The sequence below is a fragment of the Melospiza melodia genome, chromosome 6 (genome assembly GCF_035770615.1).
Source record: "Melospiza melodia melodia isolate bMelMel2 chromosome 6, bMelMel2.pri, whole genome shotgun sequence".
Lineage (NCBI taxonomy): Eukaryota > Metazoa > Chordata > Aves > Passeriformes > Passerellidae > Melospiza > Melospiza melodia.
In genome coordinates, this window is record NC_086199.1 from 12,487,131 (window position 1) to 12,500,895 (window position 13,765).

A 13,765-nucleotide genomic window follows, 5' to 3' on the forward strand; every position below is an offset into this window, starting at 1 on the left:
GGCCCCGCCGCGGGTGTCGGGGGGAGCCCCGGCCCTGCCCGGTTCCCCGCCCGGCGCAGGTGGGGCGGGAGCGGCCCCGCACCGTGCGCGGCTCCGAGCGGCGGCTCCGGGCTCCGCCGAGCCCCTCGGCCGGTGCCGGTGCCCGTGCGAGATCCCCGAACCGTTCCCGGCTGGAGCGGGGCAGTGCCGGGGTTGGAGACCTCCCCTCTCCACAGGGCTGTCCTGTGCAGGCACAGAACCGGTGCTTTTGTGGGTAGAAGCAGGAACAGAAATGGCATTTCCAGCTAGCACCGGAGTGCAGCTGTGTTTCCTGCTCCCTCACCCTTCCCACTTGTCCCAACGAGTGTCCCTGCGATCTCTCCTGCCCTGCTTCCAGCCTCGTCCTTTCTCCACACACACCTTCCCACCACCTGCCTTCAAATCCTGTGTTTCTCCCACCCAAATCTCCTCCCCATTCCACATCCCAGTCCCGTCCCTAACCTGCTGCCCTTCTCCTTCCAGTCACCTCCTGCCAACTCCCCTGTGCAGCCCAAACCACAGGGTGATGATATTGACGAGGTTCAGAGCCTGGAACTTCCCTTGTGTCTCTCCATGTCTCTTCACCTCCTGCCACGCAACACCCAGTAGAAAAAAGATTATCTTGAAATTGTACCACTTGAATATCCTCAAGGATCTGCTATGATACAGGACAAAATTATGCAGTTGTTTCTCAGGTCTTCCATACATGGATCACCATAACTTGTTTGCCATTTCTCAAGAGGAAAGGCTCTTCACTCTGACTCTCTAGTTGTCCCACAGAGATGGGAGATGTCTCACTGATCTCTCCCAGCTCTGCATCACCCAGTTTAGACACAAAAACCCCCAAACAACCATGTAATCCAAGAGCAAGCAGTGGGTATGCACATGGTCTGTCTGGTACAGAAAAGGCTTCTGGCCCTCTTCTCCCTTTCCCTGTGTGTCTGTATCCCAATTAACACTGCCCCCATCGTTCCCTGAGACCCACCTCCATCCATGTGTGCCATGAAGGGCAAGGGAGCTGCAGCCCCTGTCTGTGTGTGGGGGTGGATTTGGGAAGGTGCAGCCAGTGTGGCTGGGGAAGGTGGGAATCAGCAATTAGCAATCCGGGCAGTGTGGCTGGGAGGCTGGGCTCTGGGCAGCTGGGCTCTGGGCAGTTTGGTTGGGAGGGTGGGCTCTGGGCAGTGCCTATGGTGTCAAGCCGTGTGGGGGCTCAGGGGAATGTGCCCATGGTGCAGAGCAGACTGTGGGGCTGCACAGGAGGTGAGCAGGTGTGGCACAGAATGCGCAGGAGATGAAGAGCAAAGCAATAGGGGCCATTTTCCACATTAATACTTTACATTTTTATTTCAATTTCTCTGAAAAGTTTATATACTCATACCAATACAACACTTTTACTGTAGTGGTAACCTATGCCACCAGAATAAATGTTGCAAAAATCAAGCCCATAGATTTGATGCCCTACAGAGCTCTTTCACCACTGGCTTGTCAGGCTTTGCTGCAGCTGTCCACTGCAGCTCCATACCAAATAAAATATACTACAATAATAACAACAAAAATATGACACAACAAACCCCATGGTAGTAATCGCGTAAATTATTTTTATTCAAGGCCATGCTTGTTTCTTGGTCACTAATACATATATCTGCTGTTTTCAATGATCATTAATATGTTAAAAAAAATAATTAGAGACAGGGTTACTGAAGGGCTGGGGGCAGGGAACCTGCAGCACTCCTGTGCTCACAAGCACAACTCCCAGATCGTGATTTCCCTGTCCCACAGGTCTGCTCCATCCTCTTCCCAAGCAACCCCACCAATGGATCTAAGCTCACTTCAGATAGTGAGGGTCTCCTAAAGAAGCTGCTTCCCTTACATCTAAGGGGCCTCCTTGTTTGTTTGAAACCAAAACTTACAGTCCTTTCTTATTAGCAATTATCCTAAATCTCCTAGGAGGCACAATATGTTGTTTGTGTAAAGGAACAATTGTGTCAGACCACGGATCTGAAATGCAGTCTCCCCCAAGTGACAGTGGCTTGGAGAAACTCATTCACCTAATTTGTGATGAGGTTGCTGAAGGTAGTAAGCAAATGAAGAAATAATGAGCAAAAATAAAACCTATTTTCTTATTACTATCATCTGACTAATCCTTTAGAGTGTGGGTCACTGACTAGCTCATGGGATATATGGGAGACAGCATAAGGCAGGGAGGACACTTATTAAACTAGGGTTTCATGGTAATATTAGAATTTAAGACTTGATTAAAATAGAAAACCCATATGTAATTTCACTGATAATCTGTTTTTTAAAAATATAGTTTACTTAAGATAGGCTTATACAGGCACAAATCAAATAAGCAAATAAATTTATGTAAATCATACTGTGTTTGAGACATAAACTAGAATGTTTTGTTTTATAGAAGCAGAACTGTCTTCTGCAAAGACTTTTATCTCTGCACCTTGGCAGCACAAGCACAAAGGGGCACAAAGAGCTGAAACCACCACGTGCCCCAGTACTGACACATCCAGCCCTGGCAGCTGCCCACAGGGGACTGCAAACCACTGGGTAAGGACAGGGGGGGCTTCTGCCACTCCCCACTCTGTACCTGCACTGCTCCTGGGCACAGCTACTCTCTGTCCCTGGGCAGGCTGCAACACCTCACTGCATATAAACTTGTGCAGCATCGACCCTTGCAAAGGGTTGGGAGGTTTAATTGCCCATGAGGTGGCTGAGAAGTGATGCAGAAATGCAGTGAGGTTACTAGACTAGACAATTGTATTTGCTGTTTTATTTATTCTTACAGAAAGAAGCAAGAGAGGAATGACAGATACCAATCTTGCGGGCCACTAACAGCACAAAAATAGAACAGCATTAAAAATCTTTCTTGTATCAGAATCCGTGAGACTTCCTTATCAATATTCATTGGTTGACCAGCAGATCACTGTGTTGACAGAAAGACATCACTGGACCATGTAATAATTGCTTGGCTGGGACAAATCTGACATTACATTGCAATCAGAACTGTATGTCTTCTAAGAGATTTAAAGCTGGTAATTTGTATTGACAGTTATCTAGTCCTTGTACTCTTGTTAATTCACCTGCTCTTTGCCCAAGGGGAAATCCTGACCCTCCAGGGTGGTCTCCATCCTGCTGGACTCATTGGTCTTCCCTCTTCCATTGCACCTCTCCCTGTCTGCAAATTCTCCTGCAGAGCCCAGCACAGACCTGCACAAGAGAAGTGCTGTCCCTACAAATGCACCTTTCCTGGCTGAGACCTCCTGCATGGCAAACCCTGATGGCCTCTGGGTGCTGCTGCAATAACTGCCCTGGGGCCTGCTCTGTTTGTTGTTGCAGAGATTTCATGCTAGAGGGGAGGAGGAGGAACAGGATGCCCTCCTTATGCAGTCACACAGCCTGGGGCAACATCCTCTGTAAACATCCTCCTATCAGGAGCTCAAGGTCATCCAGCTGTTTCTCTCAGATGCCCCATGCCATGTCCAGGCTGGTGCAGCAAGAGCCTTGTGGTCATTTTTTCCCACTGAATTTGTCCAGCTCAGAGCTTTCTCTTGACACTCTGGCACTTTCTTGTGGACTTGTCCACAAAACGACCTCTTTTCAAGGAAAACAAATGTCCAAAGCTTGTTTTACACCCTTACTATTGGAAGGCTTTTCCTAAGCAAGGAGGATTTAACCTTGTGAAAGTGACCCTTGAGTAGAACTAATTATATCAATTCATTATATCACATCCACTAATATATATATGCTTTTATTCCTAGAAGGAATTGTCCCTCAGACAGTAACGTGACTCAGAACTTTTGCCAAAGATGAAGTTGTACAATTTCACAGACACTTCACTGAGGCAGTAAGAATGTGATTTCCAATTTCAGGCGCAAAACAAGAGTCAAAGATTCCCAAAATTCAGAGAAGATCAGTCCTGGATGTTGGGTTTTCACCATCACCACATCCCTATAATCTTTGGCACCATTTGGAAAAGGAGTGGCAGCCCAAAGGAGCCACTCACTGTCTGCACCTGGATTCCCTTAGCAATACTTCATCCAGTTCTGGGATGAAGAAGAAAGGATGAGAAGAGAGTGGAACAAAGAATCAGGTAGCAGAAGAGTGTAGCAGCTGCTAAAGGGAATGGGAAAATGGAGACCACAGAAAAATGAAGGAATTAATCAGTTTGGAATTTTTATTTTTGCAAGAAAAGGAGAGAAAAGGAAATTACATGAAAAGGGAAAAAAATGAGGAAATAATGAAGGGAAAGAAGTAAAATAGGAAAAGGCAGAGAATAAGTAGGAAAAATAGACTGTTGATATACTTGAATTCAACTTTATTACAGTTCCTCCAGTGAAGATGGGAGTCCATCTTTGCTTTCAGGGAGATAGTCCGTGCCTCCTCTTGGAAAGGGAGGAGCTCACTGGCACTTTTATTTTTCCTGTTATGCCTTCAGAGAGCAGGGTTTACAGTCACTGGGGAGGCTGGAGCAGGAAGCTGCAGACTTCCAGGCAGCAGGGAGGAGCTGTGCCTCGCAGGCAGGCCCTGGGGACCTGCTCCAGGCCAAAGGTGGCATTCCCTGTCACCCAGAGCCAGTGGGAAGGGAGCTGGCACAGGGGAGGTGCTCTGCTCCCCAAGCCAGGGGCACTGGGGCTCTCCAGGCTGCTGAGGCTGCCTGTGGCCGCGTTTTCTGCTGAGCAGGAGCTGCACATACGGGAAATGCCACAGGGCTTTTCACTTGGGCTGAGCCTCCTGTCAGCTCCCTCTGCAACTGTTCGAGTAGACAGAGACTCTCAGACAGAGCTCAGCTTCTGCTCTTCTTAGGGGTTGTAAAGAGGCCAAAACACTTGAACCTCTGGTGCAATAACTTTCCCTGTGGTTATACACTGATGTCATAAATTTGATGTAATAATGCCAATGAAAGCTGATGAAAAGGAGAAGCAGGGCAGGGAGGAAGGAACCCTAAAATGATGACATTTATCTCAATGAGAAACTGAATCCAGAAAGAACAGCCAGGCAATTGATTTTGTCGAGAGGAGCTCTCTTCAGGCTCGGGCAGACTGTTCCCCCTTCAGCACATCTCTGCAGTGCAAGGGCAAATCAAGGCAACAGCAAATTTCAATAATCTAACGTGGCTGCAGAACTCACCCAGGCTTTTTAATTTTTTCTTTCTAACCATAATGACTGAACAGCCTGAAGGAGATTTCTTTATCCTGCAACCTGGAATTTGGAGCAACTGTAGCTCGTGTAGCACTGACAGAATTCACAGAGCAGATGAATTTGCTTCCCTCTGGCTACATGCTTATTCTAGGTAATTCCAAAGGGCAGATTTAAAAAATGTTCATCTCTTACAAGCTCATAATAAAAACCCATTCAGCTGCATAGAGACCCAGAAAACAGGTCATCATTCCTATGGTTCTGAGTTCAGCACCTCAGACTAGACCCAAAGAGGCAGCCTTTAAGGACAAATATGTCCACTACAAACAAACAGAAATGTCTAAATTCCTTTAGCGTAGTCAGCCAGAAGATGGTAGAATCAAACCTCTGTGAAGCTGGTGGGGAGGAACCACTTGAGTCCAAGACATGAAGCTTTCCTAACAAGACAGACAAAATGTGAGGTCCAAAGGAGTGCCTACAGTGTTAGGTGACACTGACAGGCCCTGGTGAAATGAGGCTCTTTCCTGTACTTCCACATTTGGCAGGAAATGGGGGGATCCACAGTGCTGTGACCCATCCTGACTGACACAGGTCTCTGAAGTGGCTTTTGAGCATTAGCCCATTGCTATTACTGCTGACTCAAAAAAGTCCTGTTGGACTCAGAGCTAGATGGCAGCTTTGGCTGCACTGCCATTGATGCCTCCATGCAAATTGTCACTTGGTCTTCTGCCATTATTTAATGAATTCAGGGGGCAGAGTAGTTCCATTAAGAAAATTAAATTGCCACAGAAGTTCATGATTAAGGAGAACCATAAATCTCTCCCAGCAAGAGCGTGAACTGCCAATGTCCTCACTCAGCCAGCAGCCTCCATCCACATGCAGACATCTGGGAGTGGTTCTGTCCCTCCTTCCCCAGGAGCTGCCTCCTCATCTCCCATCTCTGGATGAGGAGGGGCCCTGGCTTGAGGCAGCTCCTGTGCAGGGCAGGCTGCTGAGCTGGGGCGGCATGGCAGCGACCAGGCTGCCCTGGCACAGCTGTGAATCCTGGCCAGCAACGGGAGAAGAGGATTTCAGTTCAGGCTTCCCATAATTCTGTTCTTTCCACAAGTAATTAAAGTGACATTTTCCTTGCCATCTGTAGGATTTTTTGAGGATGCAAGTGAGTGATCTGTCAACAGCCCCGTTTCCAGTAGAAAACAGAGCAACAAGACTGCCTGCTTCCCTGAGCGGAACCAGAAGAAATTAAAAATGCCAACCCTTGCAAAAATGGGACTGTTTTGCCCTTGCAAGTTCTTGCACATGAATAATTCTGAAGGAAAATAATACCCTCTAATATTAAATCTTCTGAAGAATAAAAATCATCCAAACATTTCACAAAGCAATATGACCTTGAATTAACTAACCCCATATTAATTACAATAGTAAAAAATCCATTTTAACAAAATTGATTTGCTCCACAAGGAATTTTTCAAAAGAATTTGAAATGGCAGGGTTTTTTAATTCACCAGCATTACAAAAACTATTTTCTTTTACATTTATCACCTTCTTTCCTTTTTATTTTTAACTTATTTTTAATATAGTGACTGGTTTTTGTAGAGCTTATCTGTTTGAAATTGTTAATACCTCTCAGGTTTCACCAACCTGTCAAAACTGAGCATTATCAGAAAGATTTATGTAATAATAATCTTCAAGGAAATAATTAAAATACTACATATTGGATTAAGTTGACAGAGGCCATAGTTTTGATATCATACAAATATGCATCCTTTCTGAGTAAATTAAATATATGAAGACAGACAGAAGAGGCAAACAAAATAATGAAAATCTCTACTTGGAATTAGGCAATGATCCTAAAAACCAGACTGAGTCTATGTTTATTTTATAAGTGTGTAAAAGAGGAAGAAGGAAGTATTTTGAAAGCATTTGTATTGTTTTCTGAATAACTTAAGACTTAAGAGAATAGATAGTATCAACTTTAGTAGCTAACCACTTTGAATACTCTAACAGAGAAGCATTACCCAAGTACATGCTCACCAGTTTGGACAAATAGGACAATCATACTGTTGGAGTGAGTATAGGATCCCCAAATCCCTTTGCTAAATGACACAGAACAGAGAAAAAAAAAATCCTTACCCTAAAAATATTTCAAAGTCTAAGTACATGGTGCAAATTAGAAGCTGCTCACAGACAAACAGACAATTAAGAAACAATGGGACAGTGCTGGTGCCCTCAGTGTCCCCACTCAGGGAGGTGGCATTGCAGGGAGAAAGGGCTGGAAGCAGATGCACTCACTGATATCCTGAAATACAAGTCACAAAAGTGTGAACAGAGGCACAATAAGGAACCAGAAGCACAGCCCCAAAACTATCAGAGAGGTACTCAGAGCCACTGGCTTTATGAGCAGGTAAGGGCAGCAACATGTGCCAGTCAAGGATGCCGTCCTGGGAGCTGAACAGTAATGCTGGAATGAAGGGAAGAAAAGCAAGAAATGGGAACTGAAACCAAAGGAAGTTGAAGGGGAATATCTGAATGTTTTGTAGACAATAGCAATACAAAAAAGACACGAAAAGATGAGTCTCTTCTTTGAGAAACACTGCAGCTACTGCACCCAGGATGAGGGGAGGGAACAGACAGAGGCAGAAGAATGAGGGGAGGGAACAGACAAAGGCAGAAGAATGAGGGGAGGGAACAGACAGAGGCAGAAGCCCAGGTGTGTCTTCAGCCATGGACTTCAGACCAGCCTTATGCTCTGTGGCAGGGCAGGAAAAGAGAGCTGCTGCAGACAGAGTGTCAGGTAAAGAATTCAGGTGTTTTTGAGAGAATAAAATACACAAAGCTCTTTCTTTATTTTATTTTATATTGTTCCCTTTTTCTTGTAAAGTGAAAAAGAAGACACTCCTGAGAAAACAAATAAATGCAAGAACAAAGGAACAAGGATGGAAGAGAGGAGAGCTGAAGATTAGCTGTAACAATGGCAAAATTGTGTAGAGTTTCCTGGATAAAGAAAGGAGAATAACAGTCATCAAACAGATATTTGGCTTAAGACATTACCCACCATTTGCCAATTCAGCTAATACATTTATCAGGTTTTCATAGAGGAACAAAGACACATTTAACAGCAAAAAGTTAGGAACAGAGGAGCAGCAGAGGCACAGATGGGATGGGATTGTTGAAAAGCCCTTTGATCAGTAACCCTAGGGATGAACTTGCAGTATTCCTCATCTATTTCTTCTAAAGGATAACAGTTTAAAATGGAAAAGGGATCACAAATGCTTTACTATATCCCAAGAGTAGCACTATGTGAGAAGGATAAAAGGGAATGAGCCAAGCCAATTTGCAACTCCTGTTTTCTCTGCTGCAAGTAGTGACAAGTCATCTACAGTTCCAAAAGCAGAAAACCTGAAAGCACCCCATTTGCAAAAGCATATTAAAAAAAATTAAAAATCAACAGAAGGCATTGTGGGTAACCAAGCATTCAGACAGGGAAAATCTGCCACTAGTGTGTTTTGGACTCTTATGACTGAGTTAACCTTAGAAAGGGCAAGGGTATTGTACTTTAGCTTCACACATTTCAAGAGGAGGCAGATAACCATCACTATTAAAAAAAGTTGTTCCAGTGCTCCTTTGGCCATTTATTTTTCACATTGCACAGCTAGATCAGAAACTGAGGAAACAGGATTTTTGTTTGCATTGGTTGTTGTGTCCCAGCTGGGTTCTGCTTATGGCCACAATAACTCTTTGTGCTGGTGCACAGGGTCAGAGTAACCAGCTGGGATCAAGACCTCTGCCTGCAGCGACAGCGCCAGGTGACATCAGGGTAAAGTGACCCTGACACCATGGCCTGCAAAGGTCTTGCCTGAGGACAAGTTCCTAGCACAGAAATTGTCAGGAGCATAAATCTGAGCAGTGGAAGAACATTCCACCAGCTGAGCACCCAGAAATTGGAGATGTGCACTGGGAGGCAGGACCAAGGCAGTGTGTAGGTGAGGGCATGTGGTGTGTCCTTCCTGCTGTAAAGCTGGAGTGTCACTCCAAGGTATGTATTGTCATCATGTCCCCAGGGTCATGGGCACACATAAAATTATGTACCCCAAAATCTGCATTCTACTGCCAACTGTTTTCAAATGCATCTCTAAATGAGAAATCACAAATGTGTGTTGTTAACTAAAAGCCTGTCTCTTTATCACGTTCAAACAAAGACACCTTACTAAACAAGAAGAATGCATTGAGAAGTCACTTTAATACATGTTTATTGGTGTCCTGCACTTTCAGTGTAGGAGGTTGGAGATGTAATAAAAAAGTTTCAAAATTTATTGGTTCAATTTCATTTAAATCACTCTAAACAACCAGTGCTTTAGAGTTCAGAGAATTAACATTTACTGTCCATTACAAGCAAAATTTTAATATTACTTTTTGCGAGTCCACTTAGAACTCTTCTTTTAAAATTCTTCAGATACATTCCTCATAGTAAACAATACATTTCAATCTGTGTCACAATCAACATTGATAAGGCCTTCTTAACCATTTTATACCACCTCCACTGTTACTTCATTGCAAAACACAATCTTATTTCATACTATAAATACCCATCCATGCACAAAACACAGGGGCAAGAAGTTACACATTAATATTTCATGTAGGCTTCCAAGTCTTCCTTTACCCTCTGCAGGTTTATGGTACACTTAAAAAGATATCTTTAGACTTGGTCTACTTGGTCTTAAAATACAAATATACAGTATCCATAAGCATAAAAAAGTAAAGCTAGATGGCCTTACCATTTGTTATGAACTGCTAAAATCTTATACATGTACAATATAGCATCATGCTGATTAATATACATATTAGTTAAATATATGAGCCAATAATGGGGATGTGGCCAAGCTTTATTGGTTTGTTTTCAAAAAGAAATTTTTCATATACAAGTAAAAAGACTTTTAATTTAAATTCATATGGACTACCTGAACCACACAGACATCTGTATGCCCTGCTGAAAAATTCAGGTCAAACTGGGACAAAGCCTGCTGATTCATTGGAAAAGGAACACAACTCCTCATGGGTGACACCCACAGTGTGCTGTTACCAGGAGAATGCAAATTTACCAGCATTCACATTTTCAGGTCTAGAACACTAATTTTTGCATCTTAAATTGCAGTTTATACTTTATGTATCTATTCATCAGCCTCCAGCAGAAACAGTTCAGTACCTTGACATTGTCATAGATTTTTCTATATAAGTAGATATATAGTACAAAGTGTAGATAGTGAAACGAATAAGCACATATATACAGTCTTTGAAAGGCATTTTTGTGACCAGTTTAGCAGTGTTTATAGAAAACATTTAAGGTAGTCACATTCTGCTGATACCACTGTATTGCAAACTGTCAAGCCACATTTCTTATATTAAACTTGTACTGCATTGTATATTGTACAACAGAGAACGATCAATCTTAAGGTGTGACACAATGAAAAAAAAATACTAGACTGAGTAAGGTAACCAGCACAGGGCTTAATTTTCCTGAGGTTTGTAAGAATTTTTTAAACAAAAATCACAGTGACCAGGCTAAACTGCAAACATACTGTTAAGTTTTAAATATACAGTTTATACATAAGTTCTGTGCATGGTCGACTCAACTGTGTATGTTCATGCTGATGTTTCCTTTAAATGACTCGCCACTGCATAATACTTGTGTCCTTTCCTCCTGTGGAGATGAGGTGGGTGTCTTCACAGAGAAAATCTACATTAGTTACATGACTACTGTGTCCACCATACACGTGGCTTGGAGCCTAGAAAACACCATATTAGTGAGAATAAAAGCATCTCATTAGAACATTCAAGCAACAATAAAACTAAGGCATCATGGCATTCTCTTGAAGTATTTTAATATTAAATTAACTTTTAACTTTAATTATTGTCTCAATCAACTTTAAATAAATCCTTTAGATGTACAAAACGCCCCATTCTTCCTGTTCTGATGTGTTTTGGGGTTTGGGTCTTTTTTTGTTCAAAGAAAACAACAGTTAATGCATTTGTGCAAACTACAAGAGTAAATTTTTGGGAAATACCTTACCCTGAACTGTGAGCATGGGTATGAGAAGAGATGGACTTTGCCAAAGTCATCTCCTGTTGATAGCAGTTTTCTCCCGTGGGATCGACAGACAGCGTTGATGTCTGTGCCATCTGAACCTTCAGGCCACACACCTGAAACACAGAGGGACTCATTAAAGGCTTTGATACAGGAAATAAAAGTGACAGCCTAAGTTTCTGTTAAAATGTTAATAAAGGATGATTTGTTTAAGGAAAAGAAAAACCTATAAAAATAACTGCATCTGAGTCAGAATGTGTACTTCCACACCAGCTAAAGTCCAAATCCTAAGAGGGAATCAAACACATAAAAAACCACTTTATTCCCTCTAGACAGCAAAGTGCTTTGTACTCAGAGAAGATGCATTCTGCTGAATAAGTCATGTGCCTGAGCCTGAAAGAATTTTCATATGGTTATGTGGAAAGTTAACAGTTACTGCCTTTATTTTCCCTTCTCCTTATGTATGAGTTAATAGACTTTTTTCATATTACACAGGTACATTTTTTAGACTAGAATATGATCCAAAAGTAATTTCTTCATATTACTAAAATCTAAAGTCTATGAAAAAAGACATTCTATACTTTAAATTATTATTTAATAATTAATAGATCCCTTGAAAATGAACTGAACGTACTATAAGGTTTTTAAATGCTTTTATTCTACTCCAAGTACTTTTCTTTCTTCCCCACATACTGTCCTCTTTGCTGTTCATGCATGAAGTAGTGTCCTAAAATCAAACTGTAAGGTCAACAGTGCAGAGAGCAAATCTGTGCACCACATCTTCAAAGCCTCTGAATACTTGTGTGCAATAAATGGCAATTTTACTAAAATCAACCCAGTTATTGAAATTTCAGGATTTTGTATGTAGTTCTGCAGGCTTCTTTTGGTTATGATTTTCTAATTTAGATTTTATCTCATCCCTGCTCAACACAAAGGGCAGCAAGCTTTCAGAGATCACTGTCATCTTCCCATCACGACTTGGCAAAACCCCTGCTGTGTCTTGGCTCTGTGATTTTCAGAGCCTGTCCCTGTGTCACCTATCCTCTGCAGTGTGCCCTGTGTCACCTGTCCCCTGCAGTGTGTCCCTGTGTCACCTGTCCCCTGCAGTGTGCCCTGTGTCACCTGCCCTCTGCAGTGTGCCCTGTGTCACCTGTCCTCTGCAGTGCATCCTGTGTCACCTGTCCTCTGCAGTGTGTCCTGTGTCACCTGCCCTCTGCAGTGTGCCCTGTGTCACCTGTCCCCTGCAGTGCATCCCTGTGTCACCTGTCCCCTGCAGTGTGTCCCTGTGTCACCTGTCCCCTGCAGTGTGCCCTGTGTCACGTGTCCCCTGCAGTGTGCCCTGTGTCACCTGTCCCCTGCAGTGTGTCCCTGCAGCTGTGCCCACTCGAGGGCACACTCCTCCTCTGCTGCTGCAGCTCAGGGTGAGAGAGTTCCTACTCCCCTAAGAACTCCCAAGGCACACTCCAGTTCCTCCTTTGGGATACTTCTAACCCCATAGTGGGCACTTGCCATGCACTGGGGGAACAGCTATCCTTCAGTCACTGGGATTCTTCCCAAATGCAGCCTTTGTATCACTGCACAGCAATTCACTACGAGGAGGTCGTTCCATGTCTTCATAAGGAATTACAAATTGCTGTAAATCAAATGCAAAGTCTGATTTGTAGACTGCTCTTAATTTTCCTGATATGTGTGGAAACATCACATTGCTAGATCAAGGATAGTAAAAGAGGCCCAAAGAAACCTGCAAAGAAACATAATAATTGCTACTCCTGGAATTACAAATATGCAGAACAAAGAGACACAGAAAATCTTTTTTAAATATCTGCTTTGACAAGAAGGAGGCTATATGAACATGAAGTGCTAGCTGAAAAGAGGTAGGAGTCTTCTCAAGAGGTCACTATGACAAGCTGAAAATATAACCCCTGAAGAATAAATAACCTCTGAAGGAAATGGTTAAAGAAACAAGACTGCCATTTTTAAAATGCGGAATGGATAATAGGAGGATTTTTCTTTGAATCTCTTGGTTCTTTCAAAATTTATCCTAGTGCCTCACTCAGTTTTTATGAATATGCAAATTGAATGCCCCTTGCTGAAAAAGTAGTCCTTATTTTTCCCATCCTCTACAGACCTGTAAAAGAGAGCATTTAATTTCTCTCATTTGAAGACTGATGCCACGCTATTTTTTCCTCCTCTTCTCTAAAATTCATTCATTACATCTCTTCTCCCAGAACAATATTTAGATGGATAATTAATTATTCTCACTAGTCAGCACATTATCTGTTGGTCCAATGTGCAAAAACCAGAAGCAGCCATTCCAGCTGTGACTGAAGCCAATACTGATATAAATGGATGATTGCTTCACATTTTGCATGGCATCCTTTTCATTACACATCTCACTAATGTATCTGCCTTTCCTACAACAGCATAATGCTGTTGACTCATGTTCAGTTTGGATGCAAAAGTAATCTGATCTTTCTGTGCAGATCTGCTCTCAGCTGTTCTGCATTTGTACAACTG

At 42.9% G+C, this 13,765-nt stretch overlaps 1 protein-coding gene across 8 annotated transcripts in view; it reads right to left on the reverse strand.

Annotated features, from left to right (window-relative positions):
- Nucleotides 1-9,399: 9,399 nt before the first annotated feature.
- EML1 (EMAP like 1) overlaps nucleotides 9,400-13,765 on the reverse strand; it is a 79,652-nt gene continuing 75,286 nt past the window's right edge. For all 8 annotated transcript variants that reach the window (XM_063159979.1, XM_063159978.1, XM_063159983.1 and 5 more), the window contains 2 exons: nucleotides 11,234-11,364; nucleotides 9,400-10,949 (listed from right to left, as the gene is read on the reverse strand). In XM_063159979.1, coding sequence (XP_063016049.1) covers nucleotides 10,824-10,949; nucleotides 11,234-11,364 — 257 coding nt within the window. In that variant the 3' untranslated portion in view covers nucleotides 9,400-10,823. The remainder of the gene's footprint in view (nucleotides 10,950-11,233; nucleotides 11,365-13,765) is intronic.